The 12,857-nt window shown below is 58.0% G+C and overlaps 1 protein-coding gene across 1 annotated transcript in view; it reads right to left on the reverse strand.

Moving 5' to 3' along the window:
* The window catches only part of LTBP3 (latent transforming growth factor beta binding protein 3), a 17,482-nt gene extending 13,314 nt beyond the window's left edge, over window positions 1-4,168 (reverse strand). Inside the window, 3 exon segments of the mRNA XM_032414391.1 lie at window positions 126-328; window positions 468-797; window positions 3,853-4,168. Of these exon segments, the coding sequence (XP_032270282.1) occupies window positions 126-328; window positions 468-797; window positions 3,853-4,168 (849 nt within the window).
* Between the last annotated feature and the right edge of the window lie 8,689 nt (window positions 4,169-12,857).

The following is a 12,857-nucleotide window of genomic DNA, read 5'->3' on the forward strand; positions in this document are numbered from 1 at the left end:
CTCCTCGGGGCCTTTACCTCCCCCTGTCAGCCCAGGGACCCCCGTTTTGGGCAATCCCCGTTGAGTGGGAACAGGGCAACCCTGAGACCCAAGGGCCGGTCCAGCCGGGCTGTGGATTCACTCACTGGCTGCTTGGGCAGTGTGTCCTGGAAGCAGCGGCCCAGGGGCTTCTGGGTGGGTGGCCGGGGGTGCTGGGGCTTGGGGTGCGGCAGCAGGTGCTGCGAGGGGGCGGGGCCCTCGGCATTCGGCCCCTCGATGCGGTGCACTTGGACCGAGGCCTCGGGCGGATGGTGGACGCGCACGTTCACCACGGGGGGCGGGGCCTGCACTGGGGGGCGGGGCACGGTGGCTTCAGGGCTGCCCGGGACCAGAGGTTGTCTTGCGGGGTGGGCGGGGCTCCTCGAGGTCCCGCCACCCTAGTGTCCGCCCACTTCGGCCTCCCCGAGTCCCGCCCGGTGGTCCGGTACCTTCCGCTGAGATCTGTCCCGGCCCGAGGGGCACCAGGAAGGCTGCATGCTGGGCAGGGGGCCCCTCCCCAGGCCCGGGCGGATCCGCGATCACCTGGACCGCGTAGATGGCGTGCTTGCTGGCCACAGACTCGCTCTCTGGAGCCAGGGGCGGCAGCGCGCCTGTGGACAGGGCCCCGGCCCGGCCCAGCCCAGGGCCTGAGCCGCCGGTGCCCCCACCAGCTCCTCCAGCGGGCACCTGGCAGAAGCGACCGGTGAAGTCCGGGGGACACAGGCACTGGTTTCGGGAGGAGCACTGGCCACCGTTCATGCAGGGCAGAGGGCACACCACTGAGGAGGGGAGGTGGATCAGGGACCAGGCCCAGTCCCTCACCCACATCCTGTCTCTTTCCCCTCCTCCTTACTTCCTTGCTACCCACGGACTCTGTCCTTCTTGGGAAGCTGGGTTTTGGAACCGGTAGCAACTGCTCTCTAGGTCCCCCAACATCCTTCTACCCATGTTGGCTTCTGGGGTCTTAAGTCCTGGTTAAATCCTAGCTAGGAGGCTAGCTGTGGGGCCCTGAGCACCTTCTCGCCCTCCCTGTGCCTCAGTGTTCTCATCTGTAGGGATGTTTGTTGTGTCTATTAAATGAGGTAATGCCTGTTCAGATAGTTAGCACAGTGCCTGGCCCAGGAGGGTGTTTAATAAGTAGTATCAGATGATGATGATGATGATGGTGGTGGTGGTGGTGGCCGAACAGCCGTTTTCTCCTCTGGCTTTGCCCTCCAAACTTTCCTGGGAATGTGATCTCTATCTGGCACTTCCTCTCTTCTAAATTCTCCCCCATTCAAACCTCAGCCCTCTCTGAGCTCCCCCACCCCCCTTTGTCTTGCCATCCCAGGGCCCACACCTCACACTATCAGCGATGCCCACATCTCTAGCTTCTACCTCTCTGGGACCTCTCTTGGGCACATCTACCCTGGGGAGATCCGCATCCTGCTTCCCCCACTCCCCCTCCCACCTTGGACTACCCCTGGGAAATCCCTGACTGCCTAGGTCATTCTAGGAGCCTCAGAGACTCCATCTCTCCTGCTCCCACTCTACCCAGTTCCGGCCTCTGTACAGTCTCATGAATCCATCTCCCCTCCTCCCCATGCCCTCTGCCCCTCCTGTGCCTTGAGCCTTGCCACCCATGCTCCTTGCTGGCTTCCTGCCTCTCTCCTGCCTGTCCACAGCCCAGTACCCCCAGAGAAATCCGCCTCAGGCAAATCCCTGGCGTGTCACACCCCTGCTCACTGCTTGCTTCCTTGCCCAAACATTTAAGGCTCTCAATGGCCCAGAATGAACCTTCTATAAGCCGATCCCCCTCTGCTCTTTCCACATGCATGCCACACCCTAGGACTCCTCTCCCTCCTCCTACAAATGTATCACATCTCCTGCCTCCATGGTTTTATTCATGCCATTTCCTTCCCTTCAGGGCCCTGTCCCCCCACCTCTACATATTCAAATATTATCCTTCCAGCCTCAGCTTCTCCTCCAGGAAGGGCGCCTTTCCTCACACACCCCCCCCCCCACCTCTGTTCCCTCTCCCGAGTTATCACCCTCTGCCCAGCTCTGCCTGGCACTTGACTTGGTTATATTTATGTCTGTCTCCCACACTGTAACAGGGTGCTGTGGAGGGGCTGGGTCTGCCTCAGCTCTGGGTCCCAGAGAAGGTTCAGGGGGGATAAATGAAGGAGTGACTGAGAGGCTGGGACCTATGTCTTTCTGTGACACGCAGTCACATCCCACATCCAGCCTTGGGGCCCTGAGCTCACACACCAGACCCAGCCCCTCTCCTGCCTGCCCCATGGCTGCCCTCACTTCCCAGAATGGAAAGGTGGAGGTGATTCTCTTCTGGACACCTGCAGGGCCTCAGAGGGACAACCCACATCCATGGCCATCAGGGCCTGGCTAAGAACATCCCAGCCCAGTTCATCCTGCCAGGACTCTCAGGGCAGGAGGGGTGTGTCCTGGGCTGGGGGAGGCAGGATCCTCTCCTTCCTGCCTCCCAGTGAGTCACCCATAGTGGTGAGGGTGACCTCTCAATGACACCCGCCCACTGTGGCCTGGGCACCAAGCCTGGGGGATGTGGGCAGCACGGATGGAGAAAGCAGCCTGGGCAGGATGGCCGGGGGTCTGGGAGGCTGGGCCCACATACACTCACACGCACGGTCATCTTGTCTCTCTCTCTTTCTCTCTCGCTCTCTCTCTCACACACACATGCACACACACAAACACACATTCATTCTGGCACCAACACAAGCTCACAGAAACACTCCCATAGTGACTGGAGACATGCACCCAAGACAACACAAAGAAACATGTAATTAATCACAGAGTGTCACTCTAAAGCCTATGCACGCACACAAGCGTGCGCGCACACACACGCACATGCACACACACACACACACACCCCTCACGAGAACTGTGAACCATATTAGTGGGGTTCCTTGGGTCTGTGAGTCGGTATGTGAGTTTAGGAATGTGTAAGAGGGGCCGTTTTGCTGGTGCCATCCTGGGCCCAGTCTAATTACCCTCTCCAGGAGGGTAATTACTGCTGGGACACCTCCCCCAGCCTGGCCCACAGGGCCCTGGTGGGAGGTGAGCCGAGCCCCAGGCCTGGCCCTTTGAAGAGAGATGCTGGGGAAGGGGTAGACTCCAAGTGGAGCTGGGGAGTCATGAGGGCTTGTTGGGGAGGGGAGACTCTGAGGCAGAGCTCTTGAGAGCTTATGGGGAAGGCACAGATGGGACAGCAGGAAAAAGAGGGACTGAGGACCCAAACCAGCCCCCACCTCCAGGCCTGCACTCCACTCTTTAGGCCTCAGCACCTCTTCCCTCCGAGACCTTGCCAATATCTACCCTCTTGACCCCCAGCCCTGGCCTTGGTTCCTCCCAGAGCATGCAGGTGTCTACTCCCGGCAGGCCCTGCTGTAGACATTTTGAAAGGACTTTTCCTGTTTCTTCCAGCAAATCCGTTTCTTAGGGGAATATTTACCCCTTCTCTGCGACCTCCTGGCCCCAGCTCACATCCCTCAAAAGCCCCTGTGCGCTGACCCTGACTCCCTCTCAGAACCCAGCGCCTTCCCAGAGGCCTGTGTCATCCGGGAGCCCAGCATGACCGCACACCTCAGGCCTCAAGGCTAACCCCAAGCGGTGAAGTCCTGGTCCATGCAGCCCCTCGGACTCTGGCCCCAGGACTCCAGCCTCCCAAGCCCCTCGTTGTCCCTGGGGCCCCAGGCCCCCAGAGCTCCGCTTTCTGCACCCCCGGCCCCCCAGTGTCATATACCCTGCTCCGCCCTGGCTCCCGCATTTGTGGGGGCGCCGGCCTTCCCGCTCCCCCGGCCCGTGCCCCCTGGCCCTCACCCACGCGGAAGCCGGAGCCCGTGAGCGTGTCGGTGCTGTGGCCATTCTCTCCGATGAGCGTCATGTTGGAGCCCTGCTGACAACTGTCCCGACACTGGCCCTTGAGACAGGTCCGCTTGCAGATCACCGGCGCAAAGACCACCTTGAAGCGCTCGCGGGCCAGCGCCCCGCCCCCGCCGGCGCCCCGCTCGCCCGCCGGCCCCCCCTCGGCCCCGCCGCCCGGGCCCAGCAGCAGCAGCAGCGCCAGCAGCCCCGCCGCCCCCGCCCCGCGCATCTCAGGGGCCAGGCCGCCAGCAGCCCCGCGGGGCCCGGGCATCCGGGGCCGCAGGACCCGGGGGGGGCGCGCCCGGGCCGGGGCTATGGTCGCGGCGCCCGGGGGGGTGGGGTAGCAAGCCGGGAGCCCCGGGAGAGGGGAGAGAGGGCAGCGAGGGAGAGGAACAGAGGAAGCGCGCAGGGAGGGGACGGCAGGCGCGGGCGGGGGCCCCGGTGCGCGGCAAAGAGATGGAGGCTGGACCGCGAGGAGCCCAGAAACTTCCACAGCCCCGGGAAGGAGCCCCGCCACGAGCCGGGGCCGGGGAGGTGGGGGGGGGGGCTGCGAAGGCCCCAAACTGAGGCGGCCGCGCGGAGGCCGAGCGAGTCGAGGCGGAGAGGAGGAGCGAGGGGAGAGGAAGGCCGGGCGGCCGGCCCGCTCCGCGCCTCCCCCGGCCGGGCTGGGCTCCCGCGGCCGCCGGGAAGCAGGGAGCGCGCGGGGCGGACGCAGGGAGAAGTGAGCAGTTGTTTTCCCTGGCTGCGGCGCGGCGGCGGCGGCGAGGGGGGCTGGGACGCTGGCCCCGGGCCAGGGAGACAGTTTTTTTTCTGTTTCAAGCGTCGCCGCGGCCGCCCGGAGTAGCGAGGGCGTGCGGGCGGGCGGAGGCCGGGGGGCGGTCCCCGCCCCAGATGCCCGCCCCGCCGGAACCCGCCGCCGCCGCCGCGCTGGGCGCTTTCCAGAGGGCCCTCACCTGGGACGCCGGCCGGCCCGCCGGATTCCTCCGGGCGGGGCGGCGAGGCCGCGTGGGAGCGGGAAACCGAGGCTGGGGGAGGAACCGGGCCCTGGCCGGGTCACGCGGCCGCCGGGCGGCCAGGTGGGGCTGGAACCCCGGCCTCTCAGCCCTTTCCCAGCCTCCCTTGCGCAGGCGGGGGGCTCACCACCCCAGAGTCACTTCTCATTAGTGCCGGTCCACTCCCCTCTGAGGAGAGGCTCAGGGAGAGGGCACCCTTTGGCCAGGGGCTCCGTGAGGGGTCCAGAAGAGAGCAGAAAGAACAAAGCTGGAGACCCAGCTTCCCTGCCAACCGCCACCCCCTCCACTCACCCCCACCCCCGACTCTAAATGGCTTCCTGGTGCCCACCCTGCCCCCACCCCCTTCGCCTTGTCTGGCCGGGCTGGCGGGGCTGGCTCTGGGCCTCAGACACTCTGGAATCGCCAAGGTCTGAGCTCAGGGCCTGGCCCCCTTCCCAGGCTAACAGCCGGGAGGAGGGGGGTGCTGCTTGAGGGCCCAGGGGGCTGGGGAGGGGCACAGCAGGGCCCCAGGGCAGGGGTTGGCAGGGGCTGGGGAGGGGCCTTGAGCTTGGTAAGGCTGGAGAGGGGCCAGGCCTGTCCACTGGTCTGGAAGGGAGGCCCTGGAGGGCTGCAGTGTCCTGGGGCCCCAGCCCTAGCAACAGGGCATGGCCAGGAGACCCCAGGACTCAGTGTCTGACTCAGAGAACTCAGCAGGGGGTGGGTGTGACCAGGGTATCCAGAGCAGGACACTGCCAAGTCAGGGTGGCACCAGACCCTCTCCCGCTGGGCACTAGGGGTGGCAGTCTGACCGAGGGGAGGGGCTTCGGGGCGTTGCCTTTAGGAACACCTGTCCAGGGAACTCATGGTTTTCACTTGGAGGATGGATTTATTCGGGTAGCTTTGGAGGGGCTGAGGGAGACCCTCAAGTGGAGGCCCTGCCTGAATTGTTCATACAGCCTGGTGTTGCAGGGATGGGGTGAGGCCACATCCTCAGGGGATCCCTACTGCTGGAATCCCCAAGTGGGTGTGAGGGGCAGCCCCGCCCTCCCTCCGGGTGCAGGTCGCAGGTCGCAGGTCGCACACTGAGGTAGGGAATAATACTGAGTGCTTACCACCCACCAGGTGCAGGGCTGAGCGTTTTAGAGTCATTTTTTCCTCACACTCATTTGAACCTGACCCTCCTCTGACCCCAGAGCAGGCTGTGGCTCACCTGGGAACACAGCACAAACGGACCAGGGATCGAGTCTTAACCTCTCCAAGCCTGTTTTCTCACCTGTGAAATGGGGATCTAGTCATTCAACAGCCTGAGCACCTACCACCTACCAAGCTCTTGCTAAGAGACGGGACCAATCCCTGCCTTGCTGGAACCTCTGTATGGGCAGAGCCCGGACATGTGACACAAATCAATTCACACATGACGGTGGCTACAATAGAGGCCGGTGCTGTGACAGAGAAGAACAAGAACTGGGAGCAAGAGCCTGCAGGCACCTGCAGGTCCAGGAAAGCCCTCTGGCAAAGGGACTTGTAAGCAGGAGGCTGGGGGAGGAACAGGAGTTCCTGCAGGGGGGAAGCCTGCAGGGGGCCTGAGGGACTGGGGCCCAGGGGTCAAGAGACAGTTTACAGAGGGGATGCAGGCTGAGGGAGGGGAGGGGAGAGAGATTCAGTTCTTCTAGGAACTAAAAGAAGGCGAGCAAAGCCACAGGGTGCGAAGGGGGAGAGAGAGTATGGAGGTGGGAGGCCACGGTGAGGAATTTGGGTTTTCTTTTCATTGCAATGGGATTGTATCAGGGCAAGAGGGGTGCTGTTGCCAGCGTCCCGGAAGAGATGATGTATTTGGGAGGTGGAATCTAGACACTGGGTGAGTGGCAGTGACCGGAGAGGCGGGTGGCACGAATGGCTCCAGGGCTCTGGCTCGAGCCTGTGGGTGGGTGAGGAAGGTGGCAGAGGAGAGGGAGACACGGGAAAGAGTCTGGAGTTCTGTTTGGGGCTTGCTGAGTTTGAGATGCTTGTATCCTCCAAACAGAGACATCTCAACCCGGAGGGCTAGAGCTCAGACAGCATGTCTGGTCTGCAGACACAGACTTGGGGTCCCCAGCGTACAGAGGCATCCGTGGCCGTGGGAAAGGATGGGCTTAGCCTGGGAGAGAAGGGGGCCCTGGGTGAACCAGGGAGGTCCCCACTCCCAGATCAGGGAGAGAAGGCAGAGTCAGAAGCGGCTCAGAAGGAGCAGCTGGAGAGAGCACAGAGGAAAACCAGGGACATGATGGGGAAGAGTGAGAGGAGTGTTTTGGGAGGAGAGCGGGACGACAGTGATTCCCGCGGCTGAAAGCAGGATGGGGTGGTGATTTGGGGCAGTGAATGCAAGCACCCAGCCCGGGGCCCTGCACATACTAAGTGCTCAGTAAATGTTATCTGTTGTCATTACCAAACTCCTTAAGCCCAGCGGGGAGCCAGCAGGGAACAGAGGGCACCCTCACGTGGGTGATTGAGGGGGCTAGATGGGAGGGGCTATTTACAGCGGGCTAGGAGACCACCAGGGCCAACAGACCTGGCCACTGAAGGGACTGGGAGGGGGGATCCATTGACCCACTAAGCTCAGCCCGGACCACAGTAGCTGGAGCCGTGGCCTGCAGCAGAGACCCTCGGCACCAGGCCACCTGCGGCCTGCAGGGTAGGGGCTGGGGAAATAAATCTTACCCTAGTCTCCTCTTGTCCAGCCAGGCCTCCCAGGGGCTGAACCCCAAAGGAAGCCTGCGGACAGGGGCCCCTGGGGGGCTTTAGCCCACGAGGTTAGCCATGGAGCAGGGAGGACAAGGAGGCAGAGTGGACTAGCGGGGCAGACTGTGACAGTCCAACTCCCAGGGTATCCTTGGCCTGCCCACTGTCTATCCTCATCTCCTGTGTCACCACACCCAGCCATCCCACCCCCTAGAATCTACCAGCATGCTTCCATGCCTCCTAGATGGAGTTCTCCTGCAAGTCCAAGGAGACCATGCCCTTTTCCATCATTCTAGATCATTTCCACCGCCTAAGAGGTCTCCTCACAGCCACTGTGCCTGCCCTGGTCCCTCCTCTACTTGGTGCTAGAGTCACCTTTTAAAACCTGATTCCAGGGGCGCCTGGGTGGCTTAGTCGATGGGCGTCTGCCTTTGGCTCGGGTCATGATCCCAGGGTCCTGGGATCGAGCCCCACATCGGGCTCCCTGCTCGGCAGGAAGCCTACTTCTCCCTCTCCCGCTCCCCCTGCTTGTGTTCCTGCTCTCGCTAACTCTCTCTCTCTGTCAAATAAAAAAATAAAATCTTAAAAAAAAACACAAAAAACCTGATTCCAGGGCGCCTGGGTGGCTCAGATGGTGAAGCGGCTGCATTCGGCTCAGGTCATAATCCCGGGGTCCTGGGATTGAGTCCCTCATCGGGCTCCCTACTTAACGGGGAGTCTGCTTCTCCCTCTGCCTTTCATGAATAAATAAATAAATAAAATCTTAAAAAAAAAAAAACCACACAAAAAACTCCTGATTCCAACCATGCTACTCCCCTGCTTAAAAAACCTCCAGTGGAGGGCGCCTGGGTGGCTCAGTCGGTTAAACATCTGTCTTCCGCTCAGGACATGATCTCAAAGTCCTGGGATGGAGTCGTTCCCCGCTCCCCCTGCTCCCCCCGCCCCCCCACTCAGCGGGGAGTCTGCTTCTCCCTCTGCCCCTCACCCTGCTTGTGCTCCAACTCTCTCTCAAATAAATAAATAAAAATCTTAAAAAAACCACAAACCCTCCAGTGGCTTCTCTTTGCTCCCCTCTTGCCTCTGAGGGGTTGGGAGGTGGGGTGTGGGGGGTGTGTGATCCTTCTTGTCTAGGGTTCCTGCCTCTATGTCTTTCTCTAAAACAGCCACCCCGGCCCTCTGGGTCCCATCACCTGTTTGTTTCCTACTGGTATTCATCACAGCCTGAAACATGCCTCTTAATAGGTATGTTTACATACTTATTGTCTGTCTCCCCACCCTCCCAGGAAGGCACACTTTTGTTTCCAGATCCCAACACAGGGCCTGACACACAGAGGGTGCTGAAGTTTGTTGATTGCCTAATGGAGTGAGACCACGGGAGTGCCCACCATTTACCGTGCACCGTGTACTTTGCACTGTTATGGTATATCATCCTTCCAGGGATCCTGCAAAGCAGGGGGACTGAGGCTTTGAAAGATGAAACAATTAGACTCAGGTCATCAGGTGACCTGATCCAGAACCGACACAGTGCTCCTGGAAGGGAGGAAGGGGAAGGGTCCCACAAATGTCCTAAAGATACATGGGTGGGGCCCTGCGGGCAACGAGGAGCTCCACTGGAGTAGGACAAAGAGGAAGCAGGGGAGCCAGACCCAAAAAATGTTCCGATTGCTTAAATGTTAGGGAAGGCTAATTTGTGCGGAGGGGGTTCTTGAGGCCCAGAGAAGGCAAGGGACTTGGCCGAGGTTACACCACGGTCAACGGCAGAGCCAGGACTCAAACCCAGGGCTCCTGTGCCTCCTTAGGGGAACTGGCTGGACAGGGCAGCAGCAGACTGCATAAGGAAGTTCTAGTCCGGGAGGTGGCATAGCACAGCGGTCTTAGATTTTCCTGGCTCCATCCTGTACTTACTATGGGAACTGGGAAAATTCTTCGACTTCTCTGTGTCTCGATTTCCTCCTTGTTAAACAGGGAATCAAATGAGCTGCATTTTAGGAATCCCTTAGTGGATGCTGGCCACAGAATAAGGACGCAGTACGTGTTAGCTCCTATCCTGTGATCTGGGTCTGGGAACCATGATGCGCTGGCTGGTGGGAGCTAGGCTGCCTGCGGGGAGGTGGGCCACAACCACTGAAAGAGGGGCTCTGTGCCACCTTCACAGTTCTGAATGTTTTTGCGAAGCTTCTGAGCTCTGAAGAAAGACCTGGCTCTGCGGGGTAGGGGGGTGGGGCTACTAATCAGTTCTGAAGATGAGGGTGGGAAGTTTCAGAGGCCTGGAGGGGACAGTTCTGCCCTGAAGCACCTCTCTCCGAAGACACTCTACTGCGAGTGGCTCTCCCTGAGTCCCTCCGACGTGCCACTGAGAGATGAAGGGCACTGAGAGATGGGATTGGAAAATGAAATGAGCCTTTCTTCATGCTTGATCAATCAGACAGCATCTTCGGCCCTGCTACCCTTCTCCACCTTTCAGACTCTGAGAATCAGGCTCTAGAGGTGGCTGCCTGGATGGAGTCCCAGCCCTGCCACATCCCAGCTGAGTGATCGTGGAGAAATCTCTGATCCTGCCCAAGCCTCAGCTTCCTCATCTGTAAATTGGGGATGATGAGAAGACCTAATTCCCAGCGTTGTCCTGAGCATTAAGTGAGATAATTCATGCAAAGCCCTTAGCACAGGGCCCGCCCCAAAGAAAACAGATGCGAAAAGTTGAATAGTATTATTTTTGTCACTGTATCATCTAGCTCGTTCTTGTTTCATAGAAATGTCAAGCCAGGAGTGGGGGGTGGGGTGCGAGGGATGGGGTGACTGGGTGATGGACACTGGGGAGGGTATGTGCTCTGGTAAGCGCTGTGAATTGTGCAAGACTGTTGAATCTCAGATCTGTACCTCTGAAACAAATAATGCAATATATGTTAAGAAAGAAAAAAAAAAAAAGAAGAAGAAGAATGTAGCAGGAAGGGGAAGAATGAAGGGGGGGAAATCGGAGGGGGAGAAGAACCATGAGAGACGATGGACTCTGAAAAACAAACTGAGGGTTCTAGAGGGGAGGGGTTGGGAGGATGGGTTAGCCTGGTGATGGGTATTGAGGAGGGCACGTTCTGCATGGAGCACTGGGTGTTATGCACAAACAATGAATCATGGAACACTATATCTAAAACTAATGATGTAATGTATGGGGATTAACATAACAATAAAAAAATTAAAAAAAAAAAAAGAAATGTCAAGCCAATTCACATTGCAGTGAAAAACAAGAAGAAAAGCTGACCCTTTTCGGGTGCCTGTTAGTGTGAAAATACAATAACATAAGTTACGGTTTTCAGGGTCACAGCTGTTCAGCATAGGCCACTTGGTACCATGTGAACCTGACCTCCAAAGCAGGCGGTCAAGAGGTGGCTATAATTGAGTTGTGTGAGTATATATGCCACCAGGGTGTTTGCTACCCCTGAGGAATGGGCCCAACTGCCACCCCACCACCAGTGCGACAGGTAGGGACAGATGGTGGGCTGGCTCACATAAAGGTATGACAGATTCTTTGGTGAGGGAATAATCTGAAAGAGCCCAAGCCCACTGTTTCCCAGACAACTGGTCTGCCCACCATGACTGCTGTGAATTGGCTTTACCACCAGTTTTTCTAGGATTTTCTATGTACCCCTGTCAAGGACTGGGAAGGGGCTGAGATTGTCCCCTACTTGCAAATAACAAGTGAGCCCACCATTGTTTTGTGCATGCTGGCAGAAGACACGAGATTCTTAGGTCAGAGACAAAGGACTTCATTACTCATGGCATAGTAAACAGTGTGCTCATCAGCCTATTGACATCAGTCCCCTTGTCCCTAAGTCCCACGGAGGTGGCACCAATGGGCCAGACAGATGTCTGCACACAACACATCGCAGTATGGAGAGGACTCTAAACTTAGAGAACCCAAATCTTTTCTAGTAGCCAGCGAGCACGTCTGCCCTTTGCTCTGGAGGAGACATTGTCTCCATCTCCCATGGCTGCTCACTATACCAACATCCCTGAGAAGAGTCCAGGCCAAGGGAGGCGGTGCCTCTCTTGCAAAATGTGCAAAAACTTAAGAGCCTCCTGGAGAATTGTTTTGCAAGAATAACTAGCCCTCATTTCGGAACTGTCTTTGATTTGGGCAGATTTTCCCATGACTGCACCACTCTATTGGCAAACCTGATCAACAGAGTCTGGGACCAAATCTGTTCAATTTGTCACACACAGCATTACTTAAGGCTGCTCTTAACAGGACTTCAAGCCCAGGATGAGGCCAATTTATAGTACTTACCTCAAGTAGGCCCCTCAGGAGGTCCTAGCTGACCAAATTCATAAAGCATCAGATCTCCCTGAAAAAAGCAAGGTTGCTTGCTCCTTAGCTCTCTGTATCAACCCAGTTGATATGGGCAGTTGGGCCCATTCCTTCACTTGGCCGGAAGTGTTAATCCTGGTAGAGCAGCATATATTAACAATTGCGCAGACTCTGCCCTGGCCTGCAAGGAAGAAGTCCAGGGAAATTCTATCATCCGTAGCAACATTAGTGAACGAAAGCTCTCCTAAAAACCTTCCAGGCCAAAGTGGTGCCATTGATTACTTCAACTAAAGTTGGGGATACATTTCAAGTCATCCTGTTTTCAAGAAAGAGGCAAGTTACTGTTTGACTTCCGCACAAGTTGGATAGTCTCAAGGGTGCACATGGTGCTTCTGGGAAGAAACCCGGCGCCCCCCCCCCAAGTGGAACAGACCTCTATCAGTTGGGGAGCACAGGTTGATAATGCCTCCAATGTGGCCTCTCCACACGCTAGTAGCCTTCGAGTTCCCAGTCCAAGCCAAATAATTGAGTCTAGTTCTTGTGTTTGGAGGGCCTGACCAAGGGCCCACCCTGTCCTGTTTGTCCATGCCACCAGCCAGATGGCATTCATCTGTCCCAGGGAATTGTGAGTGATGATGGCTACAGGACTGGGGATGAGGAAGACGCCTGGGGGTAGTGGTGTTGGCGGGTGTTTTGTGTGGGAAATACTGGAGCTGAAGCCGCCCTCTGCTGCTTCCAGGCTTTCAGTAAAGTTAAGCAGAGTGGCAATCAAATCAAGGTCAGAGCTGTCTCGTGGAGGACAGCAGGCCCAGCAGTCAGCTAAATTTAAGGCACTTGTGACAGTTTGGGTGAGTTGGACCAGGATGTTTACGTTAGTAAGGGAGGTTCCAGGTGGCTTGGAAAGGCAAAGATCATTAATGTCTCTCCTTCCTCCATGTCTCCTGTAT

This window comes from Phoca vitulina, unplaced genomic scaffold, assembly GCF_004348235.1.
Source record: "Phoca vitulina isolate PV1807 unplaced genomic scaffold, GSC_HSeal_1.0 scaffold16, whole genome shotgun sequence".
NCBI lineage: Eukaryota > Metazoa > Chordata > Mammalia > Carnivora > Phocidae > Phoca > Phoca vitulina.